The sequence below is a fragment of the Grampus griseus genome (assembly GCF_964374135.1).
Source record: "Grampus griseus genome assembly, chromosome: 9".
Classification (NCBI taxonomy): domain Eukaryota; kingdom Metazoa; phylum Chordata; class Mammalia; order Artiodactyla; family Delphinidae; genus Grampus; species Grampus griseus.
Window position 1 is genome coordinate 85985856 of NC_139003.1, and position 24881 is coordinate 86010736.

General features: G+C 39.5%; 1 protein-coding gene across 1 annotated transcript in view; it reads right to left on the reverse strand.

The window, feature by feature from the left end:
- RELN (reelin) overlaps positions 1-24881 on the reverse strand; it is a gene marked incomplete at its 5' end in the record, with an annotated part of 523328 nt that overhangs the window by 101832 nt on the left and 396615 nt on the right. Inside the window, 6 exons of the mRNA XM_082662360.1 lie at positions 709-866; positions 8477-8709; positions 13613-13813; positions 14298-14469; positions 17087-17292; positions 24359-24545. Of these exons, the coding sequence (XP_082518486.1) occupies positions 709-866; positions 8477-8709; positions 13613-13813; positions 14298-14469; positions 17087-17292; positions 24359-24545 (1157 nt within the window). The remainder of the gene's footprint in view (positions 1-708; positions 867-8476; positions 8710-13612; positions 13814-14297; positions 14470-17086; positions 17293-24358; positions 24546-24881) is intronic.

The following is a 24881-nucleotide window of genomic DNA, read 5'->3' on the forward strand; positions in this document are numbered from 1 at the left end:
CTATAAAAAGATTTCGGAGCTTATAATATTTTCTCCAATTTTACTGTTTAATCTCAGCTTCCTTTTTATTTTGCTTGTAGCAACATCCAAGGGTGACTGTGGTCAGAAAATACTTCTCTTGTAAAGTTCTCTTTTGGCAGTCTTGGGTTTATCATTTCATAAGTTGATTTTTACTTTAAATGTATACAATTACATTTTGTATAAAAGCAATGTAAAAAGCACAGGCAGCCAAGTGGTTAAGAGCTCGGCTGCCAGGGTTTGAAGCCCAGCTCCAGCAGCTCCTAGCTTTGTGACCTTGGGAGAGTTACTATACCTCTCTGTGTCTCAGTTTCCTCAAGTGTAAACAGGGACAATAACAGTACTACACTATAGGGTTATTTATTGCTAGAATTAAATGAGGTGAAATAAAAACACCTACTATAGTGTCTGGCATGAAGTACGGACTCAAGCGATGTTAATTATTTTTACTATTAATAATAAATAAATATACTTTAGGAATGAAATTTGTGTTGTCATGCGTTTCCTTCTTAGGCAGTTCAAAACTACAAAATATCTCAGCACCTCATTTGCCTGGGTTACAAATTCCTACAATTAGGACTTAAAGAAGAATAAACTCAGAATCTATTTCCTTGGAAGAAGTGACATGAAATATAGTAACTAGAGACGAATATTTTACAAACAAATCATCAGACATGTCTGCAGCCTTACCGGTATACCCCAGGTCGCAGAAACACACCCCTGAAACGCAGTCCCCATGGCCACTGCAGTAACTGGGACAAGGCTCTGATATGTACACGCCATCCAAACCAAAGGGAGGCACATTCTTCTGTGAGCTGCTCTCTTGGATCCATCGGAATCTGGTCTTACTGTTGGGAAAAACAGCACAGGTGTTTCTTGTACCAGTATCTCATAGCAAAGCACTGAAATACAGAACGTTTCAGAAAAACTCAAGAGAGATTTAATATTTATTTGGAAGTCACATTCACTTGATTGGTCACTTCACCTTCATACGGTGTTTCTCAGATCTTTCTCAAAACTTCTTGATTTTTTTCTTCAGCATAAATATTTCAATATCAGGAAAATCAGATAAAGAAGATTCTGATGGCCAGAAACATATTATATAGGTTTTTGCTTGTACATTTTAAGAGGCTATTTGGGAATCTTTGAAACCATCAAACAGAATGGTCTTTGTTAGGACAAATGAGAGGACTCTGGCTATTTGCCATTCTCATGATTCCGGGAGGACAGAGTCCAGTTCGTACTGACAGCTCTATTCCCACCTGTTGCCTCTTCTTCTTACCTTCAAATCTCCAAGATGCTCATTCTATAAACTCTTAGCAACCAGCTGGGCTGCCAATGAACACTGGTAACTGCCAACAAACAAAAGAGGGACCTGGTCCCAGTGCTTCAAAACCCTGGAACACCAGTGGCCTGGGCTACTGCCCAGTCCTATTTTCCCCACAACAGTTGTGAGGTTGCCAAACTAAAACTTGTCCCAGTTGCTTTCTAACCTTTCCAATCCCTTCAACACATCTCTTTTCTTTTCAAATATATGGAAATCCACACACATCTATAATTTCATACCAAGAAAACACCTCTTCCTTCTCAGTTCTACTAACATTAAAGAGGGAAGATGGATTAGGTTATCTGGATACCAGTTAATTCTGCTGCCAATATTTATAGACTTTTGAGTGAATTCAGTTTCTTAGTAAACAAGAATAAAAAATCTTAAAGATTAATGAAGATTGTCAAAGATAACTGTAGACAAAGGTTCCTTTTCCCCTCTATTATTGTGAAAATAATACAGCAGTATCAGAATGCATTTCTTTCTGGCTCTTCAAATAGCTTTGGTAATTTGGCAACACTGAATGATAACCCTGGCTTTTTTTCATTATTTTAAGTTACCTACTTTTAGCAAATTTGCAAATGTAACTAACGATGTTGTTTTCTAGGTTTTAACTAATGCAAGTCTTAACACATTCTTCATTGTGTCAAGAGGAAGGTGAACACATCTTTTATTTACTTTGGAAATAATTCAAAATATATTGGTCTTATTTTTAAGGCAAAAAGACAATTGAATTGAAGATTAGAAAAACAGAGCAAAAACAGAAAGGAAAAGAAAAAACTCATGGGCTTTGGGAAAATTCCTCCCAATAAAGTTGTAACATTATTTAGCCTGTGAAGATATTTTTCCTTTCAAAGGAAATAAATGGAATTGATGAACAGCATCTTTTGCCAATTGCTCATAAGAAAATGGTAAGCCCTCTATGCCCCTTCCAGAAGATAAGCTGCATATCTATGATAAAAGAGGAAAACATACCAATTCCCTGATAGAAGTCTTCTTTAATTAGAAGTCATACTTGCCTTTTCTTTTACGTTTCTATAATATAAATAGAACCCAGAGAAACATGGATCTATGATTTCCGCCACATGGAAAGTGAAAAAAGGGGTAAGAATAATTTCTTTTCTTCACCTAGGCTCTCTCACCTGGGCAAGATGAGGGCATCTCTCTATCAACTGTTCTGTTTCATGGAAGAAGCAAGTTCAGACTGAGCCCCAGAAGCATTCAGAAAGTTGAAGAATCCCAACTGTAGGTAGAATTCTAGAAGCTTTGGTAATTCGATAGGGAGTGAAAGGTAAGTAAAGCCCTTTGACTCATTTCTGATTCTTGGGGTCCTGTAGTTGTCATTATAAAAATAAAATAATCAAGGTCTGGTCTGGCCAGAGAGATGAGGCACCCTTGTTTGTAGATTCTAAGGCTGCTATAGACCCAAGAAACAGAGTAGGCTGTTAGATACTTGAGAAGGCAAAAGACTTCAGGAGCTCAGTATTAAGGCATCCATATTTAAATAAAGTTTTAAAAAAGCAAAATGACTAATCATTTGATTAATAAGGTGTCCAGGACATGGTGAATTATAGCTGAGAGTCCTAGCTGGAAGCCCATATTTCAGAGTGAAAGGGCAAGAGATGGCACCTTTTCCTTCTTTTCATCTTTGTTAGTTGGCTTTTAGTTGGAAGGTACAAATCAAAGCAACAAAGATTTCACTGATCATGACATAAGCAAGCTTTGCTTTATCTCCATTTCTCCAAGTTATGCCTGGTTCCTGATGCCTACTGCTTTTCTGTTCTCTTAGGAGCACAAGCTTGGAAATGAGCACAAGTAATTTAGCAACCTTAGGGCTGCCTGAAGAAGAGGAAGAACTAGTAAGGAATTTACAGAAAAACATAATCATAGACCGTCGGAAGAAGGGAGGAAATAAGTAGGCCGAAGTTAGCTAATAGCATGTCTAGATTCCACATAGTTAATCTTTTTTTTTTAAATAGAGGAGATGTAGCTTTAAAATGATTAATATTATGAATGTGTGTGTGCACATGTGTACATGTGCTATTCATATCTTTTCAAGGAGACACAGCAGAATGCAGAACAATGATTTCTTGCTGAGCAGCACTGAATTTATTTTGGAAAACATTTTAGAAAGGGAGGTGTCTTCAATTAGCTAATCACCTGTTGCTGGTCCTTATTCTTCATTCAACCAGCATTTACAAGTGCCTATAACATGCCAGGCGGTGCCAGGGCTGGGCACATGATGGGGAGCAGAATTCCTGCATGGTTCCTACCTTTATGATGCCCACAGTCGAATGAGAAGACACATTTAATCAAACCCCTGCACAAAGAAATGTAAACGTGCAACTCTGATAACTATCACCATTAAGAAGGACATAGAGCCAGGGGAGCATGAGTCTTAGAGGTCTTTGACCTGACAGTCAGGAAGCTCTGGGAAGGTGTTATAGGACGTGATGATTGAGGAAAAGACAGAATTTAATCTTATGTAATTTAACTAGAAATAAACCAGAGTGCAATTCGACTATTCATATCATTGAACAAAACTTCCCCTTTGCCCTGCATGTTCTAGATAAGGAAGAAATAAAAGGTAAGACTCTTCCTCTTTGTTCTCTTCCCCAACTGCCACCTTTGTTCAAAGGATGCCTGAGTGACCAGGAGAACCAGTTTCTACCCCTCTCCCTTCCACCACCACACTTCAGAGGGGTGTTGCATCTGCCTCTCAAACCAGGAAGGTGCATGTGCACCTGCTTGTCCTGTGATAGGTGGTGGTGGAGGAGACATTCTGCAGCATAGTAAGCAACGGTGTTTCTAGCCCTTTCCAGAGACATCGACTTTTTGCATTCTGCACAGGGAGCCTAGAGCAGGCTGAGGGGCATGCTGTGTGGTTGGGGAGACAGTCAGGAGGGATGTACCAGCACATATTTACCACCACCAGTGTCTCTCCTCTGTAGGCAAGAACCAAGAGACTTAACATGAGCACAAACTACTCCTTTGAGAAAATCAGCTTCGAAATATTCGTCAAAGAGCAATGTTTTAGTAACTATTACAAGCATGTTGCCTTGTGGCAAAATAGGTCCAAACTTTAACAATTTTCACACTTAGAATTCTCAGCTTTCCAACACTGCATTTGGAGATATCTGAGTTTAACATATTGCAGAAGAAACAACAACAGCTCATTTACTTGGGTTGAAGTAGAAACATGTTTACTATTCTGTAGCAGAGAGCTCTCCATCACAAATGCCATCCACCAGCAAGCTGGACGGTATTCAAATGAACCACGAAGCCAGATGCTAATGAACAAGATTTCTTCTTCCAAAAGCTGAGGTCCAAGAAAATATTGATAAATTGGGAGCCTCAGAATGTTGGCTCACTTTGTGATGTTAAGGACAACCTTTTTTTATTTCTCAGATGTGGCTTTACCAACCGGGTGTTTCCACTCAGCGTCAAACAAACTGCAGTTTCAGATTCAACTTCGTATTATCTGGCTCTGGAGTATTGCACCAGAGGTGTGTTCCTTGGTTCCTGATTCTATTGGCTACTTTCACAGTGATGTCTTCCAGCATCCTGGTATCCTAGTCATTGCAGCAAATATGCAGCCCTTGATGCACTCTGGCTTCATGGCATGCTGCACTTGTCTATTTGGAAGAGATGTGGTTGGGCCACAGTTTCAGAAAAGCATGGGGAAGAGGCAGGCAGTGGTGGAGGAGAGAATTACAAGGGCTGTACTTTACATACCTAGCTTGAAATGGGCAGAAAGCAGGATGAAAGGGCTATTTAGCTGCAAACACAGATATGTTCTTATGGACAGATGTCTCAGAGGATGAAGCCTAGAGGGCAGAACCAACAGCTGAGAAGAACAACAGATTAGGGAGCCACTCGTAGAGAGCAGAATTATCTCAATCAAGAAAACTTTCTTATCCTGGACATTGCTCGTGGAGGAGGGAACCCTAGTAACAACAATCTTGCTAGCTTTCAGAATCCCTATGAGCCAGTGGTTGCTATGTGATTCCCATTCTTTTCTCTCTTTTTGAGTTGAGGTGTCTATTGTGTTTATCTTGTCATTGTCTCACTGTTGTATGTTGGGTAATGGGTGGGGTGGATAACTTGTTTCTTTAGGTCATAGGTCAATGGGTCAAGAGGAGCCATATCCAGGGAACTCTGACTTGATAGAAATCATGAAATCAGTGACTTAGTACCTGATGCTGTGATGAGATGAGCATTTGGGGGTTTTGGGAGGAAAGTGAGTACATCTGCCTGGGGGAGACATGTGAGTCATTAGGGCTAGGACAAAATATGGTAGGTTGTTACAATAATGACCCGCAATGGGTCATACTAAATCTTCTTCTACAAGACTTCCCTGCACTTCTTATCAAAAAGGGGAGTCTGCTTTCTCACCCTCTGAATCTGGACTGGCCTTGTGACTTGCTTTGACCACTAGGATGTGGCAAAGAAGACAGGGTCCTGCAGCTTCTATTTTTGTTCTCTGGGAAACACCTCACTGTGGAAACTGTTATGAATACTGGGATGGATACTGGGATGAAGACCACTATAGAGAGAAAAGTCCTACTAATCCCAGACACTAGTCAATCTACCAATTGAATGCAGCTACATTATAAAGCTTAGGAGAGACCAGCAGAAGAAATACCCAGCCAGTTCCATAAAACCATGAGAAATAATAAACCACTGTTGTCTTAAGCCACTAAGTTTTGGAGAGGGATGTTGCATAACAATAGGTAACTGTACAAATATTATCCTAGGCTGTACTGAGGAATATGAAAAAGGAATAAAGATGATTTTTAAAAAGTAATGCGTCTATGCATTCCTGATCTTTTTGCCTTCCACTGGTTAAGAGATGACATGGTCTGGAATAGCTGCCTTGGATCCAGAGATAGAAGTTGTGTGTTCAGAATGGCAGAGACACCCTGTAAACTCTGAAGTCCTCACCTGTGGACCATTATGCAAGAAAGAATGGATTTTTAACTTGTTTAAGTCTTGTTAAGCATTTGTATTTGTTACTCTGTTATAGTAGCTGGGCCTGTATCCTAACTAAAGCAGAATGCAAGTCAAATTATTAAATTTCACTAAAGAAGGTCAACTCATCAACTCTGCCACATACACATCAAATCATTTGAGTCCCTCTTTGATACATAACGAAGTACACTGGCATGTAAAGACAAAAAAATTCCTTATAAGTTGACTTGGATCCACTGACTGATAAACCATTTCTTGGAACAGCTGGCATTTAAACATTATGTTCCAAAGTTTAGTAGATTACCACACAAACTTATACATCCTGACCATACTTCTTACCCATTTGGGAATTCTGTGTACCAAAGTCTAAGGTGTAATTTTTGGAGGTATGCACATCTAAGTACTGAGGGAGGCAGATGAACACAAGCAGCATATCCAGCTAGATGCAAATTTGGTCATCAACTAGGTGAAAGATTATAGACAGAATGGTCTCCACAAACATTAGAAGTAAGCCACTCCTATAGATTTTCTAGCTTTTATCACTGTATCAGTCAGGATGAGATGGGTTGCCAGCCTAACACGCAGCCCCTAATCTCAGCGGCTTAACCCAACAAAAGTTTATTTTTTGCTTATGCTATAATGTCCAGTATAGGTTGTAAGAAAGTCTGTTGATTGTAGACACTCAAGGACCCAGACTGATGTAAGCTTCATCTCAAAAGAGGCTTTCATGAAGCAGAGAAGATAGCAAAATGCACATGAACTCTGAAAGTCATATGTTTAATTTCCACTCACATTTCATTAGGCAATGCCAAACTTTATTTTTTATATACATTTATTCATTTATTTATCTATTTATTTATTTATTTTTGGCTGCACTGGGCCTTTGTTGCTGTGTGCGGGCTTTTTCTCTGGTTGTGGCGAGCGGCGGCTACTCTTCGTTGCGATGCACGGGCTTCTCATCGCGGTGGCTTCCCTTGTTGAGGAGTACGGGCTCTAGGCGCACAGGCTTCAGTAGCTGCGGCACACAGGCTCAGTAGTTGTGGCTCGTGGGCTTAGTTGCTCCATGGCATGTGGGATCTTCCCAGACCAGGGCTCAAACCCGTGTCCCCTGCATTGGCAGGTGGATTCTTAACTACTGCGCCACCAAGGAAGTCCTGGCAATGCCAAACTTTAAAGGGTGTGGGGAAAGTATAATCCTATCATATTCCAGGAAGGAAGTAAGCTGGAAATATTGATGAATGGCACTAATGAGTATCTCAACCATATATTAATTTACATCACCAGCAGTGCCAGTAGTCTTCTTATACCATCTCAGCTCTGCACAGAAATGCTTTGACTGAGTCACAACTGAATGTTATGTTCTAGGATTCAATTAAGAAGTGTCTACTTGAAGAATGCTTCATCTTTTGAAAAACTATAGAGTTAAAACACTGATTTTCATGTTACCTACTCTACCTGACACAAAGATACATATACGTACTATAAAGGTATTCTAGAATACTGAGTGTAGAAATATATGATATATATATCTGATATATATTGTCAGAATATATGTATTTTCTTTCTTTTTACCCAACAATGAGAACCAAATGACCCTATCCCCTGACCTCCCACACTATGTCCTAGCTGCCAGGAAGCTAAGAGTTAAATTTGTTGCCCTATTACTGAAACTAATTTGCTTCAAGTTCTTGATCCATTTATCTTATTCTTCTGTCAATTGATTTTAAATCTTTTTCCCTATTGTTTTAATTATTTACCTTAATGGTCATTTAAAGGGATCTTTTATATTGTAAGATATCTCAAATTGTCTATTTAAGGAGGCATTACATTATCACAAATCTCTATATAGTGAAAGTCTGATACGATAATGCCTTATAACTCCCTTAGCTTTTAAACATCTTTTGTTCAGGGCTGTAATCCAGTGCCCAGAACAGAACTTGGCATAGGTAGGTGGCTCAATAAATATTTGTTGAATGAATGAATGGATGAGCGAGCGAGTGAACTTTTTCACAAGTAGGAGCGTCATTTCCTCAAGAGTCCTTAAAGCTAGAGTTTATGAATTCTCTTAGGTTATTGAGATAAATGAGATGAAGATACTGAGATAAATATATGCTCCTCAGAAATGGCAACTATGGCACATAATAAGAATGGTCACTTTACCTGGATGCAAGAGACCTTGGAATAACAATGGTGATTCTCGTCCATTCTTCAAAGTCCCCTGTGTGATACAGGGTGGGCTCACTCAGTTCTCTGGAGTTTCCTTCACATCCTTTGCCTGCAGAAGCTGGGTAACAGCCTTCTTTCACCAGAAACCAGGACATCCCAGCATCGTGAGAGTACTGAAGAAGAACTGGGGCAGCGCTGCTGAATTGATTGGCACACCCAATGTTTAGCTGTTAAAAGGAAAGACAAAATTATACAAGCTTTTGGTTTCAAGTCATCATTTAACAAATTAGGTGCTACAGCCATCAGGGCTCTTTCTACTGAGTTTGCACTAAATTTACAATGATAAGACGTGGGCAACTCAATTCCAACCAAGACCCTTTCAAAGGTTCTGGAAATCTCTGTATAGGCAAGCAATAGGGGATTTTCAATAGAAAGCGGGACCAGTTGCCCATTTTGTGGATTTCTTGAGATTATAGAAGCGAAGAGAGAAGCACAGATGGGACTGGAGTCTTGGACAAAAGATAGGAAGCCAAGAAACTGCTTTTTTTTGCTTTCCCAGACAGAGGGTATAAACAGAGGGAAGCAGACGATAAAGGGCTGTCCTCTTCAGAACATGAAGGTTACTGAAGCTGTCCTCTGCTTTCAGTGGAACAAGCAATTTTACCCTGGTTTCTTACAAAAGCTCAGTAAGAAATCATTCTCAGCTTAGATGAAAGAGCTAAGTTCTTGTCACAGCATCAAATAAGCAATGTAATCCAGAAATAAAACTATTACTCTTCTGTGTACTTGTGTAGATGATTGTCATCACAGGATTAACAATATTCTAAAAAAAATTATAAAAACATGCAACCTAAATCCCAATGCCCTAGCACAACCATTTTTATTCTTGTTTTCTCTTCTAAACTTTATAAAGAAGCATATCAATACCCAGAAGTAGTATTACTGAATCAAAATGCAGAAACACTTTGAATTTCCTATTTATATGTGTTCATTTTGAATCACCTGGGTTCAAATGAATCAGTTTTACACAGCACTCAATATTATTATAATTTTAGACAGTTTCTTTCTAAATTAATAAATGATTGTATTACTGTTTTAGTTTATATATATATATATATATATATATATTTTTTTTTTTTTTTTTTTTTTTTCTTTTTTTGCGGTACACGGGCCTCTCACTGCTGTGGCCTCTCCTGTTGCAGAGCACAGGCTCTGGACGCGCAGGCTCAGCGGCCATGGCTCACGGGCCTAGCCACTCAGCGGCATGTGGGATCTTCCCGGACCGGGGCACGAACCCGTGTCCCCTGCATCGGCAGGCGGACTCTCAACCACTGCGCCACCAGGGAAGCCCCTAGTTTATATTTTTTGATAATTGTAAATGTCAGACTCTTTTCCTGGTATTTAATTACATGCTATCTTATATAAATGATCTATTCATATCTTATTTCATTTGTTGGTTGGTGCCACCATAGAATTTTATTGTAAAGACTTTATAACTAAGAATAGTCAAATTTTAAAGAAAAAAATTGAAGAACTCAAAAGAACATAATCATGACCAAAAAATAAAGGACGCAGGAAAGGTAGGCCCATAGGCAAATAACATTGGGTCAGAGTTCAAGGGCCAACCAGCTCATCTTTGTGACTATAAGGTAGCTTGAGCCAGTCTTTCAAAAAAGGAAGACTCCATATTTTCCTTAATTCCATGCTCAGAGCTAGAAAGCGTCTCTCAGAAGGATTTAAAAATGTGGCCAATGGCAATTTTATCGTGATTCATTTCTCCAAGTTTACATAGTTAAATGTCAAGAAAATAAAGACTTGACCCTCTCAGATGCCTGATTACCTTTTGTAACACAAACCCTTTTATTATATTACCAGTTAGTAAGCACAGCCTTCGGTTGGCACGTGGTGACAGCATCCACACTGGGCACACATAGTTATTTAGCTTTTTGTCTTAGACTTATTATCACTGCCACTGTTTCTAAAGTAAGCAAGTCGATGGAACTTTCAGTTCTGTGACATCTTTGTGATTTTTTTTTTAATTGACCTGCCTCTTAACTGTTGATGTCTTCTAGAATGCAGTTCTTGGTTTTCTTATCTTTTTACTTCATACTTGCGTCCTAATCTCATTCACAATCATAATTTCAGATTCCTTCTCAATCCCTATGACTCCCAGATATGGTCGCTCTCAGGTTCTCTGCACAATGTACATAACTACTTCCTGTACATCTGCCCTTCAGCAATCCACAGGCATCCCTAAATCCTATATTTGCAATTTCAGTGACTGGAGGTAGAAATGTGGGAGTCATTCTAGAATCCATTTTATCACCCAATAGGTCACCCAAACCTGTAGACTACTCACCTTTAACATCTTTCAGACCCACCCATTTATCTCATAATCCCAGGCTTCACCTTAATCTGGCCTCCTCATTTCTTACTTTGATGACTGCTCTAGCATCCTCACTTTACTCAACATATGCCCGACAATCTGAGTACTTCTCTCTGCCTCCTCTGCTATCCCACAGGTCCAAGTTCCCATCATCTATTATTGGGATCACCACAATAGTTGCCCAGCCAGTCTTTCTATCTCTGCCTTTGACTCTGCCAGTGTACTCGCAACACAGTCACTGGAGTGATTCTTTTTTATTTTTTTTGCGGTACACAGGCCTCTCACTGTTGTGGCCTCTCCTGTTGCGGAGCACAAGTTCCGGACGCGCAGTCTCAGCGGCCATGGCTCACGGGCCCAGCCGCTCCGCAGCACGTGGGATCTTCCCGGACCGGGGCTCGAACCCGTGTCCCCTGCATCGGCAGGCGGACTCTCAACCACTGCGCCACCAGGGAAGCCCTGAAGTGATTCTTTAAAAGCCTAAATCAGAGTATGTCACTCTTCTGCTAGCCATTTTATTTAGAGCAGAAGTCAAAGTCTGATCTTATTTTTTTCTACCTGTCTCCCCTTCCTCACTTTGCTCTAGTCACAGTGGCATCCTTCTGGTTTCTTGAACTTTTCCAAGCACACTCCTACTTCAAGGCTTTTGTCGTTTTTGTTCTCTGTGCCTGGAGTGCTCGCTGCATGACTCCCTCCTTCACTTTTCACAGGTCTCAGATTAAAACTTATTTTATTAGTGAGGCTAACTTGACAACCTTTTACAAAATAGTAATTATCCTACACCACCCTAGTCAAACTCTCTATTCCTAGTTATTCTCATAGCCTAGAACTGAGCCCGGAACATAGTAGATGCTTTACAAATATTTGCTGAATAAATAAATGAATGTACTTGTTGATTCCAGTTTCCCCTCCTGTTAAGTCAACAGAATGATCTTTCTAAAACACAGGTCTGATTTTTACATTCAATGTATTAAACATCTTCCATGACTCATCGCTCTTGGGTTAATATCCAAGTGACTTAGAGTATCATATAAAGCCCTTTAGGACAAACCTTATCTCTTATTTCTGTGGCAAATACTCCAAACTCCTTAAATTTCTGACATTTCCATTCTCACTTGCACTTTCATGTATTTTCACATATTTGCACATTCTGTTCCCTCTAACTAGAATCCCCCCACCCTCTCCACTTTTCAACTGGCTAAGTCTCTGTATTTCCAGAAACTTCCAATTTCAACTCATCCATCCATCCATCCATTTATTCAACCAGCAGATAATTTTGGAGCACCTGCCACATGCCAGGAACTATGTCAGGTACTCCTATAGTATCAGAGGCTCTCTCTACCACAGCACTCCAGCGACTGTAATGCAACTGTTCACTTTTCTGGCTCACTTGCTAGTTTCTGAGCTCCTTAAGGGCTTGGGCTGTATTTCTCATCTCTATATTCCTAGAGCTTAGTGTTGACACATGGCAGGCAGTCACAAAAACTTTACCAGCACCGTGCCTTTTGTAAAAATAACACCAAGTTCTTATTACAGATCCCAAATATACATTAATTATCAATCCCCAAATCACTCATATTACATATCTATTATCAACTGATAGCCACAAATCAACAGTTTTCTGCTGGTGTGATTTGAGAATTGAGACTTTTCTTAGGCATTATGCATTGTTGCTGGCTGGTTAAGTACTTGAAACATTTAGTAATGTTTTCTCTATTTAGATTTCTAAACTTCAGAATACCACCTTGCAGAGTTCAACACCTACACACTATCATGATTTTGTGACTAATTAATTAGAAAACGTGCAAGATGAGAAAGAGCATATTATTCTGGCAATGTATTTGCTATTGGTGTTATTTTGTTCCCATTTTAGGCAGTACCAACAAATTAATATAGAGTCATATACTGTTATGAGTGTTCTTTCCATGGCAATTTAGCATCAAAATCTAAACAGAGAAGGACAACACTTCACTAATCATCTTATTTATGACTGACTTGTTTACAGACCTCTGGAAATTATATTTGAAGAGCTTCCTGTAAACATCTGATCTCTTTAATAATTCCATTTGTAACTTATTTAGCATCTGCATCCTGCCATTATGCAAGGACCATGTAGTTGTGCCGGCTCATTGAAACTGCATTACTTTCAACCCCAGAATTCACCAATGGGATTTTATTACAAACACAATGAAATTTTGATTAGGGTTCTGAAAAAAGAGCTTGTCAAAGTAAATACTTGTTATACATATTGACATGTTATCACAGCACAGAAAACAAGCAGCTTTTAAGAGAACAATGAAAATTGAAGTAAAAATTTACTCAATCAAAGGAAGAGAAATTGTTTGAAAACCCCATAGTAAAAACATAAAATTACTCATGAGTCCAAAAAGCACTGGTAAGCTGAAAAGGAGAACTTTTCCATTACCATTCAGAAGCATGGGATTTATTAAGTCACAATCAGATTGAAATCCTCAAAGTCATCTTTCTTTTTAATTCTGGTAGAGTTCCATGAGCCCTTAAAGAAATACAATGACATAGCCACAACTCCTGGGGCTCATTAAAAACTGACAAGCTGTTTCCCTTATGGGTAGAGCTAAAAAGCTTTGCCATTCTAAGATTGTTGGCAACTTTGTTCAGATGAGTCCCTACTTTACTAGAATATGAATATTTTGTGTTCTTTGTGAATTTCATTTATAAATCTGGAAGATGGCTGCTCCATAACCTGCAAGAAGTTTGTGCATAAATACCTTAAACTGCAGCACATATCCAGGCTTCAGCGTCAAATCTCGAGTTACTGCAAATCGATCCCCATCTGATTTTCCAAACACCATGGCTGATGGCGTGGCAGAGCAGAAAGTTTCATTTTTAACCATTCCTTCATTAGCCAACATCAACCACACACTCATTTGATTCATAGGGTAATCAAAAGCCGGCTTCTCATAAAAGTTCTAATAGGAACAACACAAACAACACAGAAAGGCAATTTGGTAGCTTTGAAAACAAGAAAGGAATTTTCAGTTCATGACATGCAGGGCCATGTACTACTTGTATTTCTAGGAAAATACAGCAGACTCTCTAAATTAACTTTTTTTTTGTTTTTTAAACTGCCATGAACTTTTTCTCCTGATTATTTAACAACTGAATATATTTTGCCACTGTGTATCTAATCATTTCATAAACACACTAATAATCATATTTAATGACTTGGCCAAACTTTCTAGTCTTGTTTTTTGTTTTGTTTTGTTTTTTTAACATCAAAATAATCTATGAACTAGTAGCATAGAGAGGTAAAAAAGTTAAGTGCAAACACAGAAAACTAAACTACATGTTCAAGTGTCAAGCACTAAATCTTTGGGGGAGTGAGTAGTTATTTGATCCCATCCTCTTTTACCATTCTATGTCTTCTTGGAGTTCAGACATAATGAGAAGTACCTGGGGTAAAGTTGGGTTGACAACTGGGATGATTTGTTTTTGCTTCTCGGACAGAATGATGATGTCATCGACTGCCCACTGGTCATAGCCCTCCCCTGAGAACACAGGCTGCCACCAGCGGAAACTGGTGCAAGGGGTCTTGGCAGCAGCTGGCAGCTCCAGATAGACAAATCTGCATAAAAGCAAATCATTTAGCGTTGGGAAAGCATTGTTTTTCTTAGCAGCTGTTAAAATAACACGAGTAGCAACAAGAGAAAGTTATGTTTTGTTTGATCTCTTGGTATTTTTGTAAAGTTTCTAAGTTTAGACAGATAAGACAAGAGGTTTAAAGTTGTAAGCAAGTTTAGTCCTAATCCTGGTTTTTCCGTTTGGAATTGTATCTTTCGGAGGCAAATATTTCAACTGCGTTTGATTCATTGAACAGTGTCTTTTGACTACTATGACAATGGCCATAATATTTTAAAGAAACCCTTAAGAAAAAGCTGTTCCTTTGTATGTTATTGCATTAAAATAGCATTACCATTTTTTCAAGGCAGTTCTTACTTATTGGGGGAAAACATAAATAAGCATTAAAAATGAAATATAAATCACCCATAAGCTACCACATGGGGTTGGCCTCTGTTAACAATTTGATGTATATCATTAAAGCATGTAATCTTTTACATAGGTGAGATATATGTATGATTCAGTATCTTACAGTTTAAAACTTAACATTATATCATAAGCACATTCTCATGTCAATAAAGTAAGTTCTTAAGATCATTTTACCGTTTATATAATTTTTCATCACACAGATGTGCTAGTATTTATTTCACTTTTCCTTATTATAAGTAATTCTGTGATGAAAAATCTTTATGTATAAAGCTCTATGTATACCTCAGTTTATTTATTTAGGGAAGATTCTTAGAAATGGAATTACCAGGTCAAATAAACTGGACACGTTTAAGGCTCTGGATTTTTCCAAATTCCTTTCTGGGAGGGTCATGATGGTTTGCAGGATGACATGAGAGGACCTGTCTTGCTGCTCCATGTGGAGAGAGCACTTGGTGTTGTCATTAAAAAATGACCATTTGACTGTTGAAAAATGGTATCTTTTTTATTGCCACAGAGGTTGGATATTAATCACATTTTATTAAACATATGTCTTCCCTGTTGTGTAACATCTACTCATTCCTTTTACCCATTTTTCTATTGGGATCTTAGTGTTTTTCTTGATAATTTGTATAAGCTCTTTACAGGAACACTGATCCTCTATTTCTCGTATTTGTTGCATATATTTTCTCAGTTTGCTTTCCTTCTTTTCATTTTTTTTCTGTTTTCTTTGAAATATATGTGTTACATGTGTATGTAGTTTTACATCTGTATGTAGTATATTTCTGTGTAAGCAGTCCTTTTCTTTGTTAATTCTTGCGTTGAACTTATGTTTAGAAAGTTCAGGTCTTTTTCCAAGATCAGATAGCAACCTAAGTGTTTAACTCTTTAACCAGTCTTTAACAGTTTTTGCTGATGTAAGGTGATAATCTAAATAGGTACTTTTCCCCAAGAGCCTACCCATTTTTTTCTAACACCATTTGATTGAATAACCATTTCTTTATCATTGATAGTTGATGTGTCTTTTTTTCATATATGTTTGTACAGATATCTGAGTCAATTTCTGGGTCATCTATTTGGCTTGATTGTTCTATCCATGCACTGGTATCATTCCACTTTAATACTGTAGCTTATACAATATGTTTTAATATTGTGCGGGGCATCCCTCTATATTTTGTCAAAAGTTTAAACTATTTTTGCCAGTTTATATTTCCAGATATAAAGCTCCCCCCCAAAAAATGCCACTAAGATTTTGATTGGAATAGCATTAAATGTAAATTAAGAGATTTCTTCATATCACAATGTTCAGTTTTCCTATCCAGGGATGCTGTATTATTTTCCATTTATTTGTTTTCTTTTATATCTCTGAAGGAAGTTTTGAAGTTTTATCATTTCCTTTACAGAGATTCTCAGTATTGTTTCTTAAACTTATATTTATTTATGTATTTGCCATCATGGGGTCTTCTTCTGATATCTTCCAATTCAGAATTTCTTAACCAGTTTAGTGTCATAGAACTCTCTGAGAACGTGATGAAATAACCCCTAAAGAAAAACTCCCTTAAATAAAAATGGAATATCTCTGGAATTTGAAAAAGCTAGTGAATTTTTGTTTGTCTATACAGTACTCTAGTTGCTTTACTGAATTCTCAGTAATTTCCAGATGGACAATGCTATTACTTGGAAAAAATAATTTGAATAGTTTCAAACTGTTGTTTAAACCAGTTTGGCCCCATTATCAATTCCCCTTCTACTGTATGGGGGGAATCTCACCAGGCTCCATCTCCCACCCACCATCCCTGACTCTCTCCTTGGATGTTATGACTCTTGTTAGACCTAGTTGCCTCTTCTCTGGTTTCCACCTCTCCCCCTGTGTGCCTTAGAAGAAATGCTTTGGGTTGGTCTGTCTGCATATCTAATTGTGTTATATTATGGAGAGTTATGTCACCTTGAAATAACTCAATGTTTTAAAACAATGAACTTATGAACCTTCAATCTACAAAATAGCTCTATTGTAAGTATTATATCTAAAATATATTTAATTTGTAAGAATTGGATCTACATATTTTTCAATAATTTTTTTCCAATAAAATAAGGTTCAGTTGTAAAATGCAAAACAGGGATATTAGTATGGTAAGGCCTAATAATAATCAAGGAGATAATAATTATTATCACACTGGAAGGAGATTGGGGCTGGTTACCTGGGTTTGCTGAAGTCTGAGAAGTACATCTCTGCCAGCAGGTGCCACTGGATGCCCCCATTGTTGCTGTACTGGAGAAGGATGCCCTCCTCTCTGCTGTCGGGCTTGTTGCACGCAGCACTCTCTCCACCGATCTGTATGTAGAACTGGACAAAGTCCACCCAGGAAGTATCCAGATCCCAGCTCACCAACCGTCTTTTTCCAGCCTTTTGGAAGAACAGAAGAATCACAGATTCAATTATCTGGGAGCAATTAGTTGTTTCCGTTTCAAATTCATATGAGCATCCTAGCACTATGTGGAGATGATCTTATTCTCATTTATTGTTGAGAGGAGCAGGTTATGCCATTTAACTGCTCCTGGATCCATTCTATTAGTCTCTACATCACTGACTCCCAGATTCGGTTATGAGATCCTTGAGAACTGCTAATTCCACCAAAGGGTACTGAAAAGTCTTTAATAATAAAGCAAAATTCATTTTAATGAAAACACTCCCAGCATTCGCTTTGGAAATCTCCTCCAGGCAGAGTCATGGAGAAGAAAGACCACATACATACTTTGAAATCAGCTGGAGCTGGGTTTGAATCTCAGCCCATGATTCATGCTGTTCACTAGCTGTGTGACCTTTCTGAGCTTTTATTTTCCTCAAAGTTATAACATGGGTAATAATACCTTCCTTACAGGGTGTTGTGACAATTAGATGAAATAATATGTTACATAACTTGCCCAGCACACGGCATCTCTTCCTGAGGGGACAATCTCTTAATAGATATGCCCCAGCTCTCCTCCTCCCTGGGAATTGAGGTAAAACAGGCAAGACACAAACTTCTTGACAAAAAGAGAGTACTGAAGTCTCTCGGGCTCCCAGTCAGTCTATTTCTTGGAAATAGAGAGGGTGGGAGGGATCATTAAATAAGTTTTTGCAACCATTAAATGGTCTCTTTGTGTCTTAAAAATGTTAAAAACTTCCTCAAATCCAGCAACTTGCTTCTTTTGCTTAGTGCATCCCCTGCCTGTCACAGTTCTGTTGTGAGGTATGAGATACAAATTGACAAGGTTTGTCATCATTTCTGTTGTCTCTAAACGGTTTCATGCTAACAGGATTGAAAAAAAGTTTGCTGATAAGATTCTTTCACCCAAACTGATTCTGCCAAAGCTAATCCATGGACTGCACTGAGTGGTCTTAGAGAGTTTCCGAGGAGTTCAATTAATATTTGGGAAGAAAACCTGAGACAGAATACACAGTATAGAGAAAAGCACCCCTCACACTTATAATTTAAACCCTACTCTAATCCACTAAGTTAATTAAGAAAGGGTTTCGGTTATTAGAAGTCACAGGGGAAATACTTGGGGATAATTACAGGAGTACACTGTTACTGATAAATCTAAAGCCAATTAAGAGATTCCAAAATAGACAAGGGTGCCAGCAAAAAGAGAACTGAGGTCAATCCTGAGACAGAAACTCATTTTTTGGAACTCTCAATTTTATGTATGTATTAGAAGAAATTGTAAAATATGCATTTTCAACGTGTTAGATGTGCTTTTCATTTTTCTTGCTGTTGATTTGAAATAGTGTTAAGTGGAAACAACTCAGAGATTATTATAATCTGACCTAGAATTTTCGTGCCTCAGGATCAGTACAGGAAGAATGAATTTGAGAAGAACCTAGCTGGTTAATTCCCACCCAGCAAACTTCTATGAAAACCCTGGCATGTGGAAAAGAGCCAGAACGATAAAGATCTAAGGTGAGGAGAATGATAAAAATCCAACTATCACAATTAAATGGTTGGAATGATTGGTCAATTGTGAAATTCACAGAACAGTGTTGTTCTTCCAGGAGACTATGGTGTTGCTCTATAGAGATTTTGAGAGTGTTTTGTGGGATTTTTTTTTTTTTTTTTTTTTGCGGTACACCGGCCTCTCACTGTTGTGGCCTCTCCCGTTGCGGAACACAGGCTCAGCGGCCATGGCTTACGGGCCTAGCCGCTCCGCGGCATGTGGGATCTTCCCGGACCGGGGCACGAACCCGCGTGCCCTGCATCGGCAGGTGGACTCTCAACCACTGCGCCACCAGGGAAGCCCTGTGGGATTTTTTAAAAATGAAAAATATCATACAAATGCTTGGTTTGGCACTGAAGATGTTTTTTCCTAGAGAGTAGTACAAGTCATTTTCTTTTGTCTGGTGACCTGAAATGCTGAACATTGTTTTAAAGGGGGAAAAGAGAGAAAAAGGAAATGGCTCAGGGCAAACTATTTTGTCAGAATTTAGAATCAGATGTTAACACACGGTTTGCAGTTTTTCTACTATACTATGATCAATGTATTTATGTATATGTGTAGATATATATAAACATGTAATATGCGTATACATGTGTTGGAGTAATAGATTAAGGACCTCCTCATTCCTAGAGTGTGGAAAATACCCTCCAATTTCCCCCAGCATTCTAGGTTAAAATGTCTTCAGTGTTTAGATAAAATAATACAGAATTTAAAGGTAACGCCTACAGAATCTAGAGCCTTTATAACAAAACCTCTAAAATGCTTTATAAAAACTTTACCTTTTGACTTCCATTAAAATCTTCTTTAATCAAAATGCCAGTAGAATAAAAGTCTACTATATTTATTTGAAAATAACCATTTCTTTATAACTTTCTGTTGTTTTCCAATTTTCTTTCATCCATTCATTGATTTCTTTCTTCAGCAAATAATTACCGGTTGCCAGTTATACCAAGCTCAATACCACATGTTATAAAAACAAACTTGAAAGGGGAGTCCACAGATACGTACGTGCAGGGAGAGTAATAACTTAGGGCTGCAGACCAAGTTCTATCCCTTGTTAAATCCCATTTGGTCATATGATTAATGATCAATGCTCCAATCTATTCAGTCTCAAGGGTATTTATTGATATGTAAATGCCTAACGCAAAGCATGCATTTCTGAGTTGAACATCTTATCTAGAAGTTTGGCTCAGTCAGTAAGACTGTGCATTTTGCTGGGTACTGTGAGAATAAAAATAAAAATATGATCTATATATGTAGGGAACACAATGAGAGGGGCAGTCAAAGAAAGGAAAGATCAGTGTACTCTGCTCTAGTCCCAGAAAGCCCCATGGAAGTGAAACTGAGCAGGACCCTGTGGGGCTTCTGGGCACAAAAGCCTTTCCGTGTGCCCCACTCCTTGTTTGTAGGGAATAGACTCCAGCCTCTATGACCTTCCCTGAGTCCCAAAGGACAGATTCAAACAGTTGTCAATCAGGGAAGGGAGGGTATGCAGAGACAAGGGAGGAACGGCCAAGAAACAATAATGCAGCCTTGGCGCAGGGTTGTGGTTCTGCCTCAAGGGATACACATTAACAATATCTTTTGAGCTCTTTATAGAACTAAAACCCAACAAGTGGCAGATGTCAGCATTCTTCATACCAGAGAAGACCACCTGAGGCCAGATTAAAGGAGCCAGAGAAGCCTATCAAGAGATCACCTGAAATGAGATTAAAAGAGTGCAAGGGGCTTCCCTGGTGGCGCAGTGGTTGAGAATTTGCCTGTTAATGCAGGGGACACGGGTTCGAGTCCTGGTCTGGGAGGATCCCACATGCCGCGGAGCAACTAGGCCCGTGAGGCACAACTACTGAGCCTGCGCGTCTGGAGCCTGTGCTCCGCAACAAGAGAGGCCACGATAGTGAGAGGCCCGCGCACCGCGACGAAGAGTGGCCCCCGCTCGCCGCAACTAGAGAAAGCCCTTGCACAGAAACAAAGCCCCAACACAGCAAAAATAAATAAATTAATTAATAAACTCCTACCACCAACATCTTCTAAAAAAAAACAACAACAAAGAGTGCAGGCCCTGCACACACGCTAATCTTATCAGCAACCCCACCCTTGAACTATTGCTATAAAACTCCTCACCAAATCCTCCTGGGGTGGGACACAGTTTTTCAGGGCAGGAGCCCACTGTGCCCCCCTTTGCCTGGCAAAGCAATAAAGCTATTCTTTTCTACTTCACCCAAAATTCTGTCTCTGAGATTCGATTTGGCACCAGTATACAGAGGCCAAGCTTTCGATGTCAGAAGCAGCAGGATTTGGGCAAAACACTGCAAGGTTTATATGGATGTGAGAGGCCGTGGAAGGCCTAACGGAAAGCAGTGGAGGCTAAGCAAAGAGGGAAATTGGCAAAATCTGGGATGATGAGGAGAGCTTCCTGTTTGGAGCAGAGGACTCATGTTTGGAAAAAGAAAATAAGTTCTGTAGTTAGGGCAGCAGTATTGGAGACTATCCTGAACACTGGTGATGGAAGAGTGACAGGACAGAAGCATGTTTTTAGAGAAATTAATCTAGGGTGGTTTGCAAAGGTCTAAGGAACACTTCCTTTGGGTTATTACCCCTTCTTTACTTCAATTATGCTGGCTGGTGGTAGGTGCCAAATTGTGTATCCCACCTCTCTGCCAAAGGAGCGAGTACATAACTCTGGCCATGCCGATCATATTACGCCATTCCCCGGACACATGACTGGCCAATCAGAAAGCTTTCCCACATTTTCCTATGGAGTTGCTTATAGAGCTCTGTGGCCATGGTTTCACTCTCACGACGACAGCTGACCTGAAAATAGAGTCTCCTCTTAAGGAGAGAGTTCTGTGGGCATTTGTGTTTCCAGCTCCATGTATCTCTGAGTCAAGTTTCATCTAAGCCCTCCCTGTTTTGATTATAAGAACCAATTTTCCTTCTTTTTTGCTTAAGCTAGTTTCTCTCACTTAGAATTCAAAACAGACCTGACTGATAACAAGAGAAAAAAGTAAAAATATGATCCTTAGATATTTTGACAAAAATTTAGGGAGAAAGCTGGTTTCGGAGAGGAAGAGAATGATTTTATTTTTGAAATGCTGATTTTGTTAGTGGCAGGGCGTACATATGGAAATATTCAATGATACCAGTTTGAAATTTATTTTCATAAAATGTAATTATGATAGCTAACACTTATAGGTTATTTCTATATGCCCAACACTATCCTTTATTCTTTACCTGCATTAACTCACTCTCAACATCCTACTTTACAGTCGAAAAAACTGTGACACAGAAAGATGTTATAACTCTGCAAGGTGAACCAATTAATTAGTTTTGGAGCCCAGGTATAAAGCCAGGTAGCTTGACTCCAGACATAAACTTGAATTAAGTGTTAGAAATATTGATATGTAACCTTTATATGTTTAAAATATCTGTGTGTATGCACACATGTTTACTGGGGTGTTTGGGTAAATATTGGTTAAGGATTCATAATCTTGTTTTAAAATTGATGGTTATGGGAGACACAATCTTTTCATTTCTGCATGATTATACAGTGTACCCAGATCTATGCAATGAATATTGGTCACTTATTGACTATTATCTCTAAGAATAATGACATGGGGATCTTAGATGTCAATGGATAAGAAATATCATTAAATGGAATCCGTCCCTGATTTTCTGTCATTTTCCAGCTTGTTTACTTTGTTATTTACATTTTCTTGTTTACATTTTCTATCTTGTTTACATTTTCTATCTGATTCTTTGTTCTGCACCTGCCTCAAAACGAAAGCTGTACCTATTTTTGCATTTGCATACATTAACTTGTTTTGGATTTCTGCCCAAACAGGTTCTGCAACACATCAGCCCTATGGTATATCACCCACCTTTGTGTACTTGCTATGTGACGTGGAATGGGACATTTTCAGTTGTCCTAGAATTGGTGGCTATAGTCCCTGCTGGAAAGAAGTGGTGCTGGTCACCCCACATTCTAAAGAGAGCTGCCAATAATTAGGGTTGAACACATTGCTCAGGTTGGAGAGCTGGACCTGCTCCCCTCTGCAGTCCTTTCGAAAACTATATGAAGAGATGAACTGGAGGAGGCACGAAGAAAAGAATGTCCTGTCTGGACTGTAGCAAGGGAGGAGAGGAAGGTGGTTCTCTCAGCCACATCCCTCACCAAGCAACACGGGTTATGAGTGTTCCAAGAGAATCAGGCACCTCTATCCCTAGTCGGTATGTACTGATCTGTCTGCTTCCACTGGGAAAGCTGAACCCTGCAAGAAAACCTTCTACTCAGAGCCCCTGTTATGGGGTGCCCCCAAATTCATATGTTGAAAGGCTAACCCTTATAGGGATCGTATTAGGAGGTGAGGCCTCTGGCAGGTAGTTAAATGATGAAGGTGGAGTCCTCATGATGGGATTAGTGCCCTTATAAGAAGAGACAGGAGAAGGCCTGCTTTCTCCCTCTCTGCTCTCTCTCTCCACCATGTGAGGATACAATGCAAAGATGGCCGTCCTGCAAATGTGGAAGCAGGCCCTCACTAGACATTGGATCTGCTAGTGCCTTGATCTTGGACTTTCCAGCTTGCAGAACTGTGAGAGAAAAACGTTTGCTGTTGAAGCCACCCACTCTATGGTATTTTGTTATAGTAGCCCAAGTTGACTAGGACAGTCCCACATCAGCTGATGCCACCAGCAGCCACCAAACTGAGCTGAAATAGGACCTGAGATGTCTGCTCTTGATGTAGAGCTGGCCAGTACCCTAGGAATGGCTTTGCACACCCCTACCTTCACCTTTATTCCTCCTTCCTCCAATCATATTCTTGGGATTAATGGATTGACAAATTGAATAAACATTTCTAGAAATGTTTTCTACATGTTAGGTACCGTTCTACATGATTTACAAGTACTAACTCATTTAACCTGCATAATAACCCTAATGAGGTAGATACTCTTTTACAAACGAGGAAGCCAAGTCACAGAGAGGTTAAGGTATTTGTTCCAAGTCACACAGCAAGGAAGTGGCAGAATCAGACTGAAACAGGCAGTCTGGCTCCAGAGTTGCTGTTGTTAACTTCTAAGCTCCACTACCTCCACCACCACTCACGTCCTCACCCCCAGGCCCGCGTGCTCACACACCCTCCAAAGTCTGGTATGAGAACGGGCCAAGACCCTGCCCCACTCAAAGCCCCCCAAGATACAAGCCTGGCTGGCACTGGAGGAAAGGAAAGCAATGAGCTTTAAATCAGGTCCAAGAAAGGCAGGAATTTTAAACCGGCCTATCTGGATTTGTAGTAAGCAAAGACAAGCATAAAACTATGAGTTTCCCAAATGGAGCTAAGGCATAGAAATTTGACAAAGTTCAGTCAAAAGCAGGGAATGTAGGGAAAAATAAAACTGCGTCATATTTGTACCTTCTGAGTTCAGACAGCTACAACATCAGTCACATATTGAAATAGCCACTGTCCTGATCACTTACTCCTGGCTCTTAGTCCTACCTTGCTGAAATACAGAGATGATCCAGAAGAGATGACTCCACACCCTTCTTCTGGTTTTACAATTTCTCCCCCAATAACTTCTTGCCAGTCAGACTCCCAAGCATTTGGGTTCTCAAAGTCCGACATGATCGTGGAAGGAAGGGCAGCTTCTGGGTGGCACTCAGTGCCTTGGTATCCCTGGTCGCACCTACAAGAGAGGAGGGCCGAGTGAACAAGTGATGGACTCCTGTGTGAATGCCACAGCCATCTGACCTGCAACATTTCCTATATCTCACTTTTGTTCGGGTATGGGCATCTGTACTAGACTTTTCTCTACAGTGTAATCTTTGAAGATGGTGGTAGCAACCTTCAGTTTTGCACAAGGGGGAAAAAAGGGATAGAATCCATTCTTAAAACAAGTAGTGCTGTAACAGTAGAGATGAGGCATCAAGTAGTAATGAAGGATACAGGCGTGTGTGCACATGTGTGATGGGGGGAGGGGAAGGATCGTGAGATCTTCCCGTAGGCTTAAAAGGTCACATAT